The sequence below is a fragment of the Lynx canadensis genome, chromosome C2, assembly GCF_007474595.2.
Source record: "Lynx canadensis isolate LIC74 chromosome C2, mLynCan4.pri.v2, whole genome shotgun sequence".
Taxonomy (NCBI): Eukaryota; Metazoa; Chordata; class Mammalia; order Carnivora; family Felidae; genus Lynx; species Lynx canadensis.
Genome location: NC_044311.2, coordinates 6,509,734 through 6,528,314, shown reverse-complemented (window position 1 = coordinate 6,528,314; position 18,581 = coordinate 6,509,734). Strand labels below are relative to the sequence as shown.

Below are 18,581 nucleotides of genomic sequence, written 5' to 3'. Positions count from 1 at the left end.
CAGCCCCACAGGTGGAGCCCAGAGAGGGGGCAGGGCATCGGTGCACAGGGCACCCCCCTCCTTTCCTTCTGCTGGCCGCCCCTCAGGATGGAGCCTCACTGAGCCCTGGCCCAGCCCCGGGGCCACCAGACTGTGTATTCCAAGGAGGACGCGGGTATGCCAGGCCCGCTGCCCTCACACATACAGCCCTGCGATTTCCTAGCGGATCTGCCTGGGGATGAGAAGATTAGAGGCCGCTGGAGGAGGGAAGCTAACGCAGCCCACACAGCCCCCACCCTGGTCGCCTCAGGAATTGGGCCGCTGCCGGGCGTGGGTGGAAGCGAGATTGCCATTGAAATGGGAAGTCATGATCAGGCAGGGGCTGGGGAGCGGCAGCGTGATTGACGGGGAAAGCACTGGAAGAAACCAAGCCTCAGAAGCAGGCCACAAGGGAGGACCTGGTGCCTGGTAAGGGTGGACAGGGCTGCCCAGGCACCCCCCCCCCCCCCCCGCTGCCCCCCAGCCTAGACCCCAGATACCTGGAGGCGAGGCACGGGCGAGGGCAGAGGGTCCGGGCTGGGCAACTGAGAGCAGAAGCAGGCCAGGCCTAGGCCAGTGTGGCCGAGGCCAGGGGCCAGGCCAGAGGTCAGTGTAGACAGCAGCCCTGAATCACATCACGTGCCCCACCCCCCCCCCAGGGGTGACATGAAAAGGGCTGCCTGGTGTCAAAAGTGATCATCTCCCCATGTAGAATGCCAGATCCTGCTTCTCAGCCTTCCCATACTGTCCTTGTGAATGTGCACTCCTTAAAGGCGTGTTTCTGACTCCCGGCGCTCCAACTTGACTGCTGCTTTCTTCAGAATTCTCATCCCTAGCTCTCTGGCTGGCACGAGGCTTGTGAGAAGCCAGAGAGGGGCCCAGAGTGGGTTACTAGTGAGAACTGCACACACATCGTCACACAGCTCCCTGCCGTGGGGGCCCCCGTTGAGGGAACTCCCTTCTGGGGGCAGCTGGGAGGAAAAAGCACCAAGCCCCCCCCCCCAGGTGGGGAGGTTGTGTCTCTGGCCTGTCAGCCTGACGACACGCGTGGGAACAAGCCCACCACCATTTTCACTTACCCTCCACGAGGCTGGGAAATGGACCCACGGCCACCCTCTTGTCACTCAGCAAAAGTGCTCTCTTTTTTTTTTTAACAAAAGCTAAAGCTTTGCACTTGCGGGATGGTTTAACAGCGAGCAATAGTCCAGACCATGGAAAGAGAGACGGGTTTTGCACACCTCACTTAAGGAGTCTCTTAAGGACACAGGTCCTTAAGCAGAAGCCCCGGATTTTCAGGTGCCAAGCCAGTTCAGGGGCCCATCACCAGCCCCTCCTTCGCCAACAGATGTAGAGGTCCCTTCCCAGGAAAGTCTCCGGGAATTCTAGACTGCTTCCGGGTGGGATTCTGTCTTGTCCCTGGTGATCCCAGACTGGATCCCACTTCCCAGGGAGCAACGCTGTGCCCCTCCTAACCCCACAGTCCTCCATTACTCCCAAGGTAGCAAGGCCCCGTCTGCAGGCCCCGTCTGGATGAAGCCATGGTTCTCCCATTGACCCTGGGCCTGAATGCCTTCAACTCAGACTGTATCCGAGGCCTTGGGAAAAGGGATGGGAATTGGTCTTTCATTTATAGCCAAACTCACTATGTTCAAGGCAACTGGAGCGTTAGGATGAGGGCCCAGGGCTCGCGCCCAGAGCTGTTTGCCGCGGCAGTCCTTAAGGTCTTTCGGCCTCAGTTTCCCCATAACGGACCCGAGGCCGAATGCCTCTGGTGTGGTGCCCGCCTCGATGAGCCGGATCTGTTGCCTCCACAGGTCCTGAACCTCTTCCTGGCTTTGCTGCTCAGCTCCTTCAGTGCAGACAACCTCACGGCCCCCGACGACGACGGGGAGATGAACAACCTCCAGCTGGCCCTGGCACGCATCCAGCGTGGCCTGCGCTTCCTCAAGCGGACCACCTGGGACTTCTGCTGTGGGCTCCTACAGCGGCGGCCTCAGAAGCCCGCGGCCCTTGCCGCCCACGGCCAGCTGCCCCGCTGTGTGGCCACCTCCAGCTCCCCACCCCCACCGCCCCCAGAGCCAGAGAAGGCGCCTCCGGCCCGCAAGGAGACACGGTTTGAGGAAGACAAGCGGCCAGGCCAGGGCACCCCGGGGGATACAGAGCCTGTGTGTGTGCCCATTGCCGTGGCTGAGTCAGACACAGATGAGCAAGAGGAGGAGGAGGAAAACAGCCTGGGCACAGAGGAAGAGTCCAGTAAGCAGGTGAGTGCCCCCCGCCCACCTGTGCAGCACCTGTGCATACAGGGCCCAGGGCTCTGCTGTCCAGGGATCCCAGCCTCGCTCAGAGCAGCTGCCCCAGCAGGAATGGGATGGAGGTAGACGACAGGCCACTCCCAAAGGGCAGCCTCACACAGGGGTGCTGAGGCCAGCTGTCAACCCTCTCTTCCCAAGCCAGCCCGGAGGGGACCTGGGGACGGGCTACTGTCCATCATTCATCTGATGCTAGCCATGAGAGCTGATCGCATGGAAAGGGGAACCAAGGTACGGCAAGAGAGAGGCTTGCTAGGAGTTCCTCATGCACCTGCGACAGGGCCAGACATCCTGGACCCCCGACCAGAATGTCCTAGTGGGGAAGGAGTGCAGTCTCCTGACCTCGCCACTGCCCTTTCCCCTCCTCCCAGGCCCAGGGCTAACTCTGAGATTTAAAAATAAGCCTCCCTGAGATGGCAGGTGTCAGAGACAGCACTATCTTATCTCCCAACCTGTTATTTTTAACACTTAGGACCAGAGTCTGGACAAAAGAGACGGTGCCCCCCGCCCCCTCAGTTTTCCCGTGGCCTGAGCCAGGCTCAGATGGCTTCTCCTTGGGTGTTCAGGTCAGACAGTGAGTGGTTCTCTGTCCGGTTGGGCCCGTCCCGGCTGCTTCATTTAGGCCTGCCCTGAGCGGCTTTGCTGTGAGGAACAACGGTTCCCCGTGTGTAGAAGTGAATCTGAGGCTTCGGGCTCGCTTCCACAGCTTTCCGCCTCCCAGTGGTCCCGGGGGCCAGCTTCCGCCCCTTGAGTCAGACCAGGCTGCGGGACCGTGACAGTATGAGTTGGGAGAGGGCAATGTGGGTGTCGCCAGGACCACGGCCTCCAGTTATCTCCAGGATGCTCCTTTTCCTTTTCCTTTCCTTCTCTTGAGCCTGTTGACTCTGGCTCCCTGGTGTGTGTGTGCGTGTGTGTGTGTGTGTGCGTGTGTGTAAGGAGTGCCGTGGGAACTCACAGGAGGAGTCAGCGTATCCTTCCTAAGTGGAGTTGCCAGCATTTTGGAGCTGGGCATCACAGCCCAGCTGCACCCTTCCAGGGAATGGGAGGAGGGGGAGATTTATGCCAGGCTGGCCAGGAGCCTCCCAGCGGCCCGCTTCCGGCCCTGGAGGCCCTTGATCTTCAGTGAGAGGAGGCCCCATGAAGAGGGCAGGAGGCAGTGTTCCAGTCGCGTAGGCAGGGCCCTGGAAAACACTCTGGCTGGGTGGCTCACGGGCTGGGGGTCTCTTCAGCAGGAATCCCAGCCTGTTTCCGGCAGCCCAGAGGCCCTCCCAAAGCCCAGGGCCTGGAGCCAGGTGTCAGAGACCCCCTCCTCCGAGGCCGAGGCCAGTGTGGCTCAGGCAGACTGGCGGCAGCAGCGGAGAGTGGAGCCCCCGGCCCCAGGGTGCAGTGAGGTAACGCACACCTTTGTCCCTGAAGCCGGCCGGGTGCTGCCGCTTGGACTGGAGCCAGGCCGTGAGAGGCCCTGGCACACGCCTGCATTTGCTGGTGGGAACCGTAGCCGCTGTCACAGGCAGTGTGGGAAACCCGTCGGCGGAGGGGAACGTGGGCAGGACGGGGGAGGGATGGCTTGGGGCCCAGGGCTTCCGGGAAATTCTGGAAGCAGCCAGCCGAGACCCCTGATGCAGGACTAACCCTACACCTCCCTGTGTTCACCCCTCCTCACTCGGTTCCTGTGCTTTGCTCCTCTCTGCCAAACGTTTGTCCTATGAATTACCCCATCCCAGGGAACTTCAGGGGGCCCTGAGAACAAGTTCTTGGCACATTGCCCACCCTCCTTGACACGGGCAGGAGCCCTCTGGTTTGCCACAGACCCCACTTGCCTGACTTCATTCCAGCACCTGCCTGGCCCCTGTAAGCATTGGAGTCGGCAACCCCTGAGCTAAGGGACCATGGCTCTGCCCACTACGCCCCCGACCCTGCACACCCACCCCCACTCACCACGGAAGGGGGAGGTCAAGCGTTCAGAGACAGCGCTCCGTGGCTCTGGCCCTGCAGCCTGGGCCTGGCCGGCAGTTGTGACTTGCCCCAGCAGAGCACTGCCCATTTTGCCGGGTCCCTGTCACGGGATGGGCTCGGGGGAGGCCTCGCGATCATGGTCATCTTTGGAGCACGAGCGCCCGCTACAGTCTTCACCCTGACGGTGCGGGTCGCACTTCTCCCCTGGAGGGTCTGACACAGAAAGGCACCTGGAAACAGGAGGGGCACAAAAGTCGCAGAGAAGGGGGGGGCTCTCGTACTGGAATGTTGAAACGTCTTCCTTTCCTCAAATCAGTTCGTGGTGGGACCCATCAAAGGGGGAGAGAGAAGTGGGCTGGGTCTTCCTGGGAGAAGGACCCCTCATCTCACCTGCGGCGGGGTCCTGAAGGCTTGGCTCCCACCGGATGCCCCGCGGACTTTACGCAGCTCCGGTGTCTGAAAAAGTAGCACAGAGACCTCCTCGGGCTCGTGCCTTTCCCAGCTCCGCTGCATAGCGAAGCTGGGGGCAGAAGGAGGAAGCCCTCCAAGGCACAGGGACCCCAAAAGGGCCACGGCTCCACCCTACACCCCGGCCCTCTCGCCTTTCCCACCAGCGTCCAGCCCTTCCCCATCACAAACACCAAAACTTAAGAGGACTGTGAAAAACCAGAGGAGTGAGTCACGGGAGGAAGGGAAGAGAAGGTGGCTTCAGGAGCAGAGGCAGGCCCGGGAACTCAAACCAGCTCATCTCCAGGCGGAGCTGGAGATGCGGGCTTGCCCACGTAGCTGGCGGCGTAGATGGGATCCGAAGCCATTGAAGGCTTCCCTTCCTTCTCAGAAGCCCCTGCCTCGGCCGTGCCATGGCTGTCTGTGGAGCGGGCTCCTAGAAGCAGAGTCTGAGTCAGGCTTCCTGTGCAAATGATTTACCGAGGGAGCGCCCTCAGAGAAGCCGATAGGGAAAGAGATGGGAGAAGCAGGGTGAGGCCAAGGAAGAAGCTGCGAAAGGCCAGTGCTGGATTCGAGCCTCAGCCTGGTCCGCTGGGAGCCCTGGGGCTTGAGCTGCACATGGCCTTGCCCCACCCCAAGGCAAGGGGCTGGCCTTCTGTGTTCCCATAGCGGTGCAACACTGTCAGCCGCCCCTGGCTTGGGCCGTAGCCCCCACGCCGTTAGCAGGGACGGCCGTCCCCGGCTGAAGACCGTGCTCTGGAGAGCCAGCTAAGCAGCCGGCGTCACGGTGCCGTGGCTACGAGGGAAGCGGGCAGGGCACCAGCAGGCTCCACTACTGCGCCCCTGCACGCTGGAACCCACACGAGACTAACACAGACACTCACAAGGGCAGGCTGCGCGCGCGTGCCCGGCTATAATCAGGTTATGCAAGGTCAGGGCAGCAGAACCCCGCCTAGCCTAGCGGGGCAGGGACGTTTCCAATCTTTTCTTGCTTTTACCCCAGACTCTCCCTGTGAACTGGGTGAGAAGTGCGCGCTGGGTTGCTGGCCTGTTCTCTGCGTGTCTGACCCCACACCTGTATGTGCCTGTGCTCCTGGTCCTGACTCTGTTCCCCTTGTGGCATGTCTGTTGGCTCTGTGTGCCAAGCCACTACCGTGTATCCTTGGCCGGATGTGTCGCTGTTGCTGCCCGTGTCCGTTTGTTCCCAGATGGATGCATTTCCCGGCCCCAGTGCCCTCCCTCCCCACACACCCCCTGCACCCCACACTAGACTCCAGCACAGACTCAGGACCCCCGAGGGGCCTCAGTTCAGCCCGGGGCAGGTCCCCACCCGCCCACGCACCCTGGGCTCAGATTTCCAGGGTGTGTAATGGAAAGTAGTCTGGGCACCTTCCCTTAGGGAGCCCCCGGCTGCCCCAGACTCTGGGCTCCAGGCTGGAGGCTTCCTCATGGCCCTCACCCACCCCACCCCACACCCCTGCCCACAGACTCAGGAGGACAGTTACTCGGAAGGGAGCACAGCAGACATGACCAACACTGCTGACCTCCTGGAGCAGATCCCTGACCTGGGTGAGGATGTCAAGGACCCAGAGGACTGCTTCACCGAAGGTACTGCCCGGCGTGGCCCTTCGCCCCGGCCTCTGCCCCGCCCAGAGGGCTACTGGACGACCAGCAGCGATTTGGGGCCAGGGGCCATGTGGCTCCGCACCCTGTCCCTGATGCTTGCCCTCTCTACCCCATTCCTCGTGACCCCAGGGCCCCTCCTCGTGCCCAGGACTTGAATCACGGCAAGTCTGCCCGCGGAGTGCTGGGCTGGGCAGTGTGGGTCAGCGGCACCGAGGACCAGCGACGTTGCGTTGGTAGTCGTAGTGACACTGTGTTGGTAGCACGGCAGGGACGCCATCGTCTTCACCTGTGCCCCCAGGTGGGCACGGTGCCCGGCACGCAGTGGGCCTTCTGTAAATACCTGTGGGTGTGACCTGTGGCCGTGCAGGTCGCCGGCGTCTGTAACTCTACGGATGGGTGGTGTATTCGCCAGGCGGCTGGGGCTAAAATGAGAGCTCGCCCTCCACGTGGCCTTGTCATCTGGGGCTTTCAGTGAGCGGTCTGCCCTTCCCAAGGTTCAAAAACTGCAAACATGGACAAGGCCCAGGGACAGAGCGCCCCAGAGCACCCCAGGGGTTCGGGAATATTTCCCCAGGGGGAGAGTTTCCCAGATGAGCAGAGGAGAAGCAGGAGCCCATCCCAGCCCCAGCCTTCCCCCCACCCCAGACCTGCCAGGCCCTTTAGCCACTCACTGGGTGCCCAGTCCACGCGGCCTTTCCCTGGAGTTCCTGCTGAGCGTGGGCCCCGAGGACAGCACCGCGGTGCTTCCTGCCGTCCACCACCCCCGCCCGCCCCGTTCATTATTCCACGTCATACCCTCTTTCTCTCAGTCACTCCTTCCGCCATCCGACCTTCCGCCATCAGGCGTGGGCATTGGCAGGCCCCGGCCTGGGCCTGACCCCTCCCCCTCCCCACCCCCGCAGGCTGCGTCCGGCGCTGTCCTTGCTGCGCCGTGGACACCACGCAGGCCCCGGGGAAGGTCTGGTGGCGGCTGCGCAAGACCTGCTATCGCATCGTGGAGCACAGCTGGTTCGAGACATTCATCATCTTCATGATCCTGCTCAGCAGCGGAGCACTGGTACCCTCCTGGGGATGCAGAGGGTTGGGCAGAGAGGGATGGAGGAGGGGAGGAGGGCGGGGAAGGGAAGTCTCCCGCTGGAGAGGCTGGGGAGGAGACGGGGAACTGGGGCAGAGCCTCTGCTGAAGATGTGCTTCCCCCCCACCCACCGGGAGCGGGAATCAGCCCACAAACTCCCAACACCAGGGCACGTACGGAGGTCAGAGCAGGAAGGGCTCACAGAGGTCATCTTTCCAGACCCCTGTGTTCCACAAAAGGGGGGTGATTTGCCCCCAGTTCACAGCACCCAGCTGGCATAGGTCGCAGGTCACCAGCCTCCTACCCCCAAGCTCCGGTGACACACCCAGCTGCAAACAGCCCCGTCAGGCCGTTTCAGTGCAGTTAACAATGCTGGCTGATGTGACACTGGTAGTTTCACTTATTCCACGTGTTCTAGGGTGAGAGGCCGTGCTCTGCAGTCTACACAGTATCACTTGGATCCTGACAATAACCCTTTATAAAAACGTTAAGTAACTTGCCTAAGGTCCCACCTCACTCAGCAGCAGATGTGGTATTTGAACCCAGGCAGTCAGATTCCAGAGTCCTTTGTCTTGACCTTCTGTTCGTTCAAGAGGCCTTTTCTAAGCTCTCTTTGTATCTAGGCCTATGAGCCATGGGGGGCAGCAAGAGGAGGAGACCCCAACCCCAGCCTCAGTGGCTCAGAGTCTAGTTGGGGAAACCAGATTCAGTAGGTTTGGGGTAGAGATCAGCTCCAGAGAGACAACGGAACAAGAATGGAGTAAATGGCTGGGAGGTCAGGGGGACTGGAGCGATCAGGAAGATTCCCTGGAGACAGCAAGTGCAGCTGGACCGTGGAGGACAAGGAGGTTTGACCAAGCACCCGATTCTGACCTCTCAGTCCTTCTAGGAGGAGATGGGACACCCCTGGAGAGAGTTCTAGAAGATGCGGGTGAGCAGGGAGACAGGTGGTCAAGCAGGCAGAAGAGATAGTAACTTTCCTGGCCCAAGGGAGGAAGCGCTTGCTATTGCTGGGGAGGTGAGAACCCCATGGATGAGTAGCAATCAGGGAATGCTTTGAACTATAGAGCGAGAGAGAGGGGCACTTTGACCCAAGGCTATGTGCCTCCACTCTGTGCTGCCTCCTGCGGGGGCAGGCCATGGGGAGGCACTGCGGCTGTCACTCCTAAATCTCTGGGCCCACCCCATTCTGTACTGCCCTCCCCTGTCCCAGAGTGGGCCTGGAGCCATGGCTTGCAGGCTGCATGCTGTTTTACCATCGGCAGCTAGAGCCAAATCTCTGTAGGCTTCAGAGAAGGATGATTTGACAATATGTTAACGAGTTTTGTTTTTAAACAGCCACAAACAAGGGCAGCCAGAGCCATGTAGTCTGGGCTGTGGAGGAAAAACTCAGCCTGGCATAAGTGAGGAGGAGTTTTGGCAAGCAAATGGTGAATCTAATCAGGGTAGACAGCCAAGCACAGTTTTAAAAAAAACCACGTCGATGATATATTGAGAAAAAGAAGTCTGAGTGTGTTATTTAAAGTTATAAACTTGTTTAACAGAAAGCAAACTATATATCCCTTCCAAACTGTTGGAGGGAATTTTCTTTTAAAGAAAACAGAGCTCTTACAGCAAAAGATAGGAGAAAAAAGAAGGAACAAGGAAACATGAAACCAGGAAACAGAAAATAATATGGCAGAGGCAAAATCAAATATGTGCTTTAATAATAACAGTAACTGGATAAAATTCATCTTTTAAAAGGAAAGGACTCTGGATTTCTTTTAATACTTATTTATCTATTTTGAGAGAGAGAGAGCACAAGCAGGGGAGGGGCAGAGAGAGAATCCCAAGCAGGCTCCATGCTGTCATCACAGAGCCCTACCCGGGGCTTGATCTCACGAATAATGAATTCACGACCTGAGCCAAAATCAAGAGTCAGATGCTTAACTGACTGAGCCTTCCAGGTGCCCCTGAATGGATTTAAGACAAAAACAGGGGCACCTGGGTGGCTCGGTAGGTTAAGCATCCGACTCCAGCTCAGGTCATGATCTCACAGTCCATGAGTTCAAGCCCTGCATCAGGCTCTGTGCTGACAGCTCACAGCCTGGAGCCTGCTTCCGATTCTGTGTCTCCCTCTCTCTCTGCCCCTTCCCTGCTCATGCTCTGTCTCTCTCTGTCTCAAAAATAAATAAAAACATTTAAAAACAAAACAAAAAAAAACCCTTCCACTATGTGTTTTTAAATGACAAACCAAAATGGTGTCACTCAGAAATATTAAATGTAAAATAATAAGATATATCAGGCAAATGTAAGTACAATGACTACAAAACTAGAGTGTTTTTGTTTGTTAACATTAAGCAAAGTTTAACTCAACATAAGAAGCTTGAGATAAAACCAAGCAGATCCAAGCTATAATTAAAAAAAAAAAAAACTATTATAAATATATTTTTGCTTGGGATTGCATAGCACTTATATCAAACAAAAACCATTAGAATAAAAAGACAAGAAAAAAGTGGCAACAGTGTAACAGTACAGAGAGATTTTACCACACTTTTATTAGTTCTTGACAAATCACATAGAAAGAACAAAACGATGAGAGATCTAAAATATATGTATATATAGTTAATTAATTTTATCTAACCTAATAATAGAAATAATAACATTTAAATAGCACCCACTATGTACCAGACCCTGTTGTAAGCATTTTACAAAGATTCATTCATTTGATTCTCACAATAACCCTAAGAGATAAGTACTAGTATTAAGTCTATTTTACAGATAATGAAAGTGCTAGATATGGCAAAAATAGAAATAAAAAAACAATAACAACAACAATCCTTAAAAGTGTAAAAGTCATTCTTAAACTTTGGGTCAAACAGAAAATAGTTTGGTGGTAGGTTCATCAGTGTTCATTATATTAATAAGTAAGTAAATAAGTAAAATATAGAGGCTACTCATGGACCAAAGATGACAGTGTGTTGTAAATCAGAGATTATGATTCAACCAATTCTGTCTGCTTGAGATCTAGAAAAATAAGAAAAAAAAATAGAAGGAGAGAAAAAAGCTGGCTGGGGGAATAAAAAACTAGAAAATAATAATACTGAGAGTACTACTTATGGGATGCAGCCAAAGCTGTAATAAGAGGAAAATTCATAGACTTAAACACTTTTATTATTAAATAGAAAGAATGTAAGTTGATTATTTAACTCAAGAAATTACAAATATAACAACAAAATTATCTTAAGGAAAATGAGGAAATAATTAATAAAATTTTAAAAACTAATCAGAAAATAAATAAAACTGATATGAAATTCCAAAGCTGATTCCTTGAAAAATTAAAATAATAAAACAGATAAACCACTAGCTAATCTGATCCCTCACATCTCCAAGCATTAATTCTTCTGCATTCTCAAGGAAGAAAATAATTCCTATCCTATTTAAAATATTCTAGTGTGGGACACCTGGGTGGCTCAGTCTGTTAAGTGCACAATCTTGGTTTCAGCTCAGCTCATGATCCCAGGGTCATGGGATTGAGCCCTGTGTTGGGCTCCACACTGAGCATAGAGCCTGCTTAAGATTCTCTTTCCCTCTGCCCCTGTCTCCTGCTTGTGTGCTCTCTTTCTCTCTAAAATATAAAATAAAATAAAATAATAAAATAAAATATAAAATAAAATAAAATATAAAAATGTTCTAGTCTATGAAGAAAGTCTATACATGCTTTTTATATAAGTTAAATAATGCTGATTTTTAAAAACCAGTTTTCATACACCATATTTATAAATAGTGATGCAAAAATCCTGAAATACTTGCAAATAAGATCCAACAATATATTTTTTTAAGTAAGTACATCATAGCCAAGTATATTCTAAAATGGCAGAATAATGCCATACTAGGAAATCTATTTATATGAATAGGACAGAGATGAAAACCATAGTTACCTCAATGAATGCCTGACTTTTAAAACTCTAGTAAGAATAGAAATAAAATATATTTCCTTAGTTTAGAGAAAAACTCATTCTCAAATTAGCTTCTATTATCATCATTAGTAGTAAGGCACTTGAAACATTTTTATTAAAGTCAGGACTACGAAGATGATTTAACTAGTTTTTAGCGGTTGTTCCATTATTTAGTAATAATCTTGAAGCACTAGCTGCCCAATTAGTCAATAAAAGTAAACATAAAAGATAAAAATTAGAAAATAGGAGAATTGAGGGCACCTGGGTGGCTCAGTCCATTAAGCAATCAGCTTCAGCTCAGGTCATGATTTCACTGTTCATGAGTTTAAGCCCCACATCAGGCTCTGTGCTGACAGCATGGAGCCTCCTTGGGATTCTCTCCTTCTCCTGTTTTTCTCTGCCCCTCACCTGCTTGCACTCTCTCTCAAAATAGAAAAAAAGAAAGAAAGAAAGAAAGGAAAGAAAGAAAGAAAGAAAGAAAGAAAGAAAGAAAGAAAGAGAAAGGGAAAGAAAGAAAGAAAGAAAAGAAAAGGAAGCAAGAAAGAAAAAGAAAGAAAGAAAGAAAGAAAGAAAGAAAGAAAGAAAGAAAGGGTGGAAGGGAAAGAGAAAGAAAATAGAAGAATTGGAGTTAAGGTAGTCAAGTATAAAATAAGTTAAAATAATAGAAATAAATATAACTGAAGCATTACTTGTAGATAATGATTGCTAGAAAAAATTTAAAACCTATTACATGGCCAGTTATAAAATAAATACACAAAGAATTGTTGCTGCTGTTTTATTCTAACAGAAACCATTTAGTCATAAGTAATATTTCTGGAATAGTCCTTATTTGCCAGACATTGTAAACACAAAATAAGTGGGAATAAATATTGCATGAGATGTATAAGAGGTACATGAAGAAAACTCTAAAACTTAGCTAAGCAGTGCAGAAAAAGACAGACCAATAAATATACTATAAATATACTCTGCTCTTGGGTAGGAAGATTCCATGTTACATCCTAATGCAGTTAATGCATTAAGTGCAATAACGATAAGTTTGCAACATTTTTCAGGGAATTGGATGAAAGATTGCTAAATTTTATCTTGAAGATTACTAAAAATGGCCAGGAAGATTCATATGATATTAATTCAGGACAGCACACAGAGAGGTTCAGTAAATTTAAGCAAAGACAGAAATGTAGTGTATGGGATAAAGTTGACTTCTAATGTGTAGATTGGAAGTGTATTCTTTAATAAAGCGTTATAGCACCGACAAGCCACTCTGAAAAAAATATTAAAATGGATATTTGCTCTTCACCAAAATATATTGGATTTTTAAAGTTGTAATATAAAATAATGAAACTAGAAAGTTAAAAAGAAAAAGAAGAAAAGAAGGGTCATCTTTTGTCCTAGCTTTAGACTAGGTAAGGGCTTTCTTAACGTGATACTGAAGGTTTTAGTAGGTGAAAATCATAATGAATGATATGATTACATTAGATATAATAATAAATGAAAATGAAGTATGGAACTTCAGTACGGTAAACAAAAATAAACAAGATCTTTTTTTTTTATAGGTTGAATTTTTTTTGCTTTTTCAAGTTTTTATTTAAATTTCAGTGAGTTAACATACAGTGTAATATTAGTTTCAGTGTAATATTAGTGATTCATCACGTATATATGTGCTCATCACAAGTGCCCTCCTTAATCCCCATCACCTATTTCTCCCATCTCCCCCCCCACCTCCCCTCCAGCAACCCTCAGTTCGTTCCCTGTCGTTAAAAATCTGTTTCCTGGTTTGCCTTTTTCCCCCCTTCCCCTATGTTCGTTCATCTGTTTTGTTTCTTAAATTCCACATAGGAGTGAAATCATATATCTGTCTTTCTCTTACTGACTTACTTCACTTAGCAAAATACTCTCTAGTTCCATTCATGTCATTGCAAACGGCAGGATTTCATTCTTTTTTATGGCTGAGTGCTATTCCATTGTATAGATCTACCACACCTTCTTTATTCACCCGTCAATGGATAAACTAAACAAGATTTAAAGGCACACAACTAGGACAAGTTGTATATAACAAAGAATAATGTCTCTGAATAAACCAGACACTCAAGTAAAAAAAAAAAAAAATAGAGATGAACAGGCAGGTCGCACAAGGAACACTGCCCATATCCAAGGAAATGATGTCAGCACGGCCAGTAATAAAATACATGAAAATGTAACAAATTGCAGTTTTCATGCCTCAGGCTAGGAAAAGTGACGAGAAACCCCAGCACTGTCAGTGGCGTGGGGAAGAAAGAGCCAGCTTCCTCAACTGTGCGGGGAATGTCTATTGGCTTCCCCTGCTGGAGAGCCTGTTCCCCATCTGTACCAAAAGTACACCTTGGACCCGGCACCCCAATTCTGGACATGGATCCTCAACAGATAATCGTTCACGTTGTTTGCTGCGATGTTGTTTCTACTAGTGATAGATTGGAAACAGCTGAAATGTTCGTCCACAGGCATGTGAGCTCAGTAAACAAGAGTTATGTGCAAATAATGAAACAGGATGCGGCCTTCTAAAAGAGTGCTAGGTAGATACTGCAGGTCACGTTACAGAGTAGGTAAACGCTCACAAGAGATTGTTCAGCGGAAAAAGAAGCTTAAAGGCAGAGCATATCTTAGAAAATTGGGTGCTGTCATACGCACACAAATAGCGAGTGTTGAAAAGAATGTTCACCTAAATGTTAGCAGTGGTTACTGTAATGTCATGAAATCAGAAGGGCCTCCTGTTCTTCTTTAGGATTTCTAGATTATTTAATTTTTTTGTAAGAAGCACACATTTTTGTAATCAGGAAAACACACACACACACACACACACACACACACACACACACACCTACTTTTCATCTTGAACAACTCCCAGAGTCCATTTTGGGACCTGAGTTATCCTGTGTCCTGTCTACGCTGATTGGGCTAGCCATATAGATGCCTGGGCAGGGCACACCAGGGCTGACAGCGCTGGCCACCGGGGGCCCCAGTGACTCCCTTGGGCCCCGCGGGCAGGCAGGGAGGCCCAGAGCAACAGGCGGAGGTGGCTCCCCGGGGCCCCCAGTGACGTGTTCAGTTGCCTAGACTGGGATCCCCCGAGCACACCAAGCAGGGACAGATGGGGACAGGAGGTGCAAGAGGGCACCTGGGACGGGGCAAGGGTTCCTCTGTTGGCTCAGGAAGCGGGGCTGAGGCGGGAACGAGGCGGTGGACAAAGACACGTTCTAGAGTGTTAGGAACACTCTAGAGTGCTAGGAAGCGGGAGCTTCCCGATCCCCAGGATAATGAGTCGCGCATCCTCCAAACGTCTTCTTGACAAACTGCCTTCACCGGCGCTTACCGGAAATTTTCCTTTGGATCAGCTCTCACTGGCTTTTGTGTCTCTACATAAACGCATTGGAGAGAGAGACCTAATGATCGTTACCACTGGAAACCAATTTCATTTCCCGTGAAAAGTGGGTAACCTCGTAAAGAGAGGAACGGCGCAGTGGAATGAAAACAACAAAGAGAGGGTTTACGGTGCTCTCGGCCCAAGGGCCGTGGGCCGAGCCCGCGCCCACTCACGCTCCTTGTTAACACGGGGGATCAGCACGTCCGAGGAAGGTCTCAAAGGTGCGCTGGCTCAGAACTGAGCCTCGCTCCTCGGTGGGAAGGGAGAAGCCTTCTCACCGCACGTTGCGCCTTGCTGTCCACGTGCCCCACGAGACCCCCGAGCCACCGGCGGAGCGCGCGCTCCCGGGAGAGCGCGCGGATCCAGTCCAGCGTGATCACCCGGGAAGGGCCCCTCCACTACGTGCCTCCCCTCTGCTCCCGCCCCCTCGGGCCGTGATGAGGGGAGGGAGTCTCGCGCGGGGCGGGATCGGCCGTGGTCTGGACGTCACGGGTGCCGCCCTTGGCCCGGTCTGCAGGCCTTCGAGGACATCTACCTAGAGGAGCGGAAGACCATCAAGGTTCTGCTGGAGTATGCTGACAAGATGTTCACCTACGTCTTCGTGCTGGAGATGCTGCTCAAGTGGGTGGCCTACGGCTTCAAGAAGTACTTCACCAACGCCTGGTGCTGGCTGGACTTCCTCATCGTGGACGTGAGTGTGGACCGGAAGGGGACGGGAGGAGGGGAGCTCGGTTGCCAGGGTGGGAAGGAGCTGAAGCGGAGGGACGGAAGGGCAGAATGGCAGGGCGGGGGGGGGGGGGGGGGGGGGGGGGGGAGTCCGCAGGCCGACGCGGAGGCACGAGGCTGGGCCGCGGAGCGGGCAGAGGGGAAGGAGGCCACGCCCCCGTCGCAGGAGAGACCCAGGCCCCGCCCATAACGTTCCCAGTCTGGGGGGAATCGGAGCGTGGGTCTGGCCGTCAGCACCCCGGTTTTGGGAGACAGAGGAGCCGGGGCGGGGGGGGGGGGAGACCGAGGCTTCTGGGGGAGACTGGACTCCCTAAGGGGGAGAGTGAGGAGCAGCCCAGGCAGGAGCGCGAGCCAGGGCAGGGGTGGGGCCCCCTCCCAGGAGGGCCGGAAGTCCGGGGGCAGACCAGCCTGTATCAGAGCACCCGCTACGTCTTGTGAAGCGGCTGTCAGGCCCACTAGTTAGGTCGCCGGTTCGGATCCTCTGCGCCCACACATGGTAGGAGGCCGTGTGCACAGAGTGAGCCAAAGGCCAGAGGGGACGGGGCCGGTGAAGGGATTGTGGTCAGGCAGCGGGCGATCCTCCGGGCTCAGGTAGAAGGTACCACTTGGGGAGGATGAGAAAGGGGTACAGGAAGGCAGAAAGCCACGAACGCTGGCTGAGGGGTTCTGGGTGGGTGCCCTGGACGATTGGGGAGGCGGGCACAGCTTCCCTGCCTGTCCCGGGAGGGTGGAGGGCGGGAGGCGCCACGTCTTCTGAGCGCCCGGTTGGCAGATGGAGCAGGGGTGGGGGGCCTGCCCCACGGCTACCCAGGCCCCAGGACGCTGCCGGGTGCCAAGCACGATGCGTGCAGCGTCCCCCTGGGCTCCTGAGCACAGTGGCGTGTGAGAAGAGCCAGAGGGGAGCCCGAGAGCAGGGTGTGGAACAGCCTCGGGCCTGCACTCACTGAGGGCAGAGGGGACAGCCAGGGGCTCAGGTGAGGGCTCGCCATCTGGTTGCAGCGGGTCCTACAGAACAGAAGGTGGGTCCACATCCGAAGCCGGGTAAGAGCTTTCCGGAGGGCACCTGTGGCTTCTGGGCTTGGCCTTAGGCTCCGCCCACCAGCAGGGCGGTCCTTCACGTGGCTGCAGAAGAGGCTCAGGTCTCTGTTCAGTCCCCCCCGCCCCACACCCCACTCAGAGGCCACAGGGAGGGACTCAGCCTTGCTGGGGGGCCAATCCGTGGGTGGCCGTGACAGGAGAGGCTCTTTGGGTTAGCGTGTGCATGGAGTCCTCAGAGCCTCCCTGAGAGGGAGGAGAGGGCCTGGGAGGCCTCCTGCCCCAGGGCCGTGGCCGAGCCTGGGATCCTGGCGCCTCTGCCCCGAGGCCCCCACCCAGCTATTTCTGCAGCTTCTTGGGAAGCCGGGTCTGCCGAGCGACTCCCCTCGAGGAAGGCAGGAGGCGATTTGCAAAGACTCCTGGGGAAGCCCACCGAGCCCCTCCCACCTGCCACCGTGGGGAGCTCAGACCTGAGGCCGGGCAAATGGGACTGTCAGTGTTTCTTGCCCAGTCCCAGAACTGGAGAATTAGCCTGCGGAGAAGGAAACCGAGGCCCACAGCAGAGAGGGGCCTTGTCCGAGGTCAAGGAGAAGGAAGTGGAGAAGGAGAAAAAGGAAGCGGAGAAGGAAAGGGGATGAGGAGGGCCGGGACTCTGGCGAGGGGAAGGTGTAGATTACAACTTTAAATCGGCCGGCCAGGGTGGGTCCACTGAGACACGTTGGAGCAAACGTGAAGGACGTTAGGGTCAGCCGGGCAGACATCTGCAGAACCTTCCAAGCAGAGGTTGGAGGGGCCGTGCAAAGGTCCTGTGGTGGGAGCGTGCCTGGCATACTCGAGGAACGGCAAGGGGGCCCGAGTGGCTGGAGCAGACTGAGTGGGGAAGGGAGGTACAGGAGATGAGGCCAGGCTGCAAGGGGCCGAGGGGAAACCACGGGCTTCTATTTAGAACGAAGTGGGAAGGCATTGCGGCGGCTCTGAGCAGAAGAATGACATGTTCCTGAAGGAGCACAGGGGCGGGGGGGGGGGGGGGTGAGGCCCACGTGGAGGCAGGGAGGAGGGTCAGGAGGCTCTGGCGGCGGTCCAGGGGAGAGATGACCGTGGCCTGGCCAGCGTGGTGGCAGTGGAAGTGGTGAGAAATATTTGGACTTCTGATGTATTCTGAAGGCAGAGCCAACAGGAAATCCTGCCGGGTTGGACGCAGGGTGTGAGAGAGGGAGAGGAGGCGGGGATGACGCCAAGGCTCTCGGCCTGAGCAGCTGGAAGGAGGGAGCTGCGGTCAGCTGAGATGGAAGGGCTCTGCGTGGGGCAGGGGCCCAAGCTTTGAAAGCACAGATGACCAGCGTGCGCTGCTGGGCAGACTGGCCCGACCCGGTCCCTGGGCCATAGACGTTCCGCTTGTGCCTACCCTCTTTGAAGATGGCCGATGGCGAGACGTCCGGCTTTGGGGAAAAGCCCCAGGATGGCCTGTCTGCTCACGGTCAACCCAGGATAGTCCTCCCTTCCCAAAAGGAATTTGACCTGAAGGCAAGCCCGCGGGGACCAAAAGCCCAGGCTTTGTGTGCCTGTCCCTCCATGCCAGCGGCTGGCTTTGGAACTCGGCAGGAGAATAGGGATAAGGCACCCCAAGTCCTTGGGTTAGTGAGTGCACAGAGCAGGCCCTTAGTAAAGATCTGAAAGCGGGGACACACTGGTCTCACGCCCAGCCTCGTGGGCCCCAGCAAGGCCAGCCCAGGGCGCGGCAGCCCGTGAAGACGACGCAGCCAGAAATAGCAAAGATTAGACGCGGGGAAAGCCTGCTGGCCCTCTGACACCAGCCGTGCTTTAGGTGGGCCAGGAGCCCTCCCACCTGCCTCTAGCGCTGTCCCCATGGCGCTCCCGCCCTCCTTACCTCCCACAGGTCTCGCTGATCAGCCTGGTGGCCAACACCCTGGGCTTCGCAGAGATGGGCCCCATCAAGTCACTGCGGACGTTGCGTGCTCTCCGACCCCTGCGAGCCCTGTCCCGATTTGAGGGCATGAGGGTAAGGGGAGTGGCTGCTTTCCTGCCAGGGCAGT

The 18,581-nt window shown here is 54.0% G+C and overlaps 1 protein-coding gene across 8 annotated transcripts in view; it reads left to right on the top strand.

Moving 5' to 3' along the window:
* Nucleotides 1-18,581, top strand: part of SCN5A (sodium voltage-gated channel alpha subunit 5) — a 94,183-nt gene that overhangs the window by 61,624 nt on the left and 13,978 nt on the right. For 4 of the 8 annotated variants that reach the window (XM_030329652.1, XM_030329646.1, XM_030329645.1 and 1 more), the window contains 6 exons: nt 1,833-2,279; nt 3,557-3,718; nt 6,218-6,338; nt 7,259-7,413; nt 15,284-15,457; nt 18,425-18,547. In XM_030329652.1, the coding sequence (XP_030185512.1) occupies nt 1,833-2,279; nt 3,557-3,718; nt 6,218-6,338; nt 7,259-7,413; nt 15,284-15,457; nt 18,425-18,547 (1,182 nt within the window). The remainder of the gene's footprint in view (nt 1-1,832; nt 2,280-3,556; nt 3,719-6,217; nt 6,339-7,258; nt 7,414-15,283; nt 15,458-18,424; nt 18,548-18,581) is intronic. The other 4 variants (XM_030329648.1, XM_030329649.1, XM_030329650.1 and 1 more) reach the window with 2 other exon arrangements.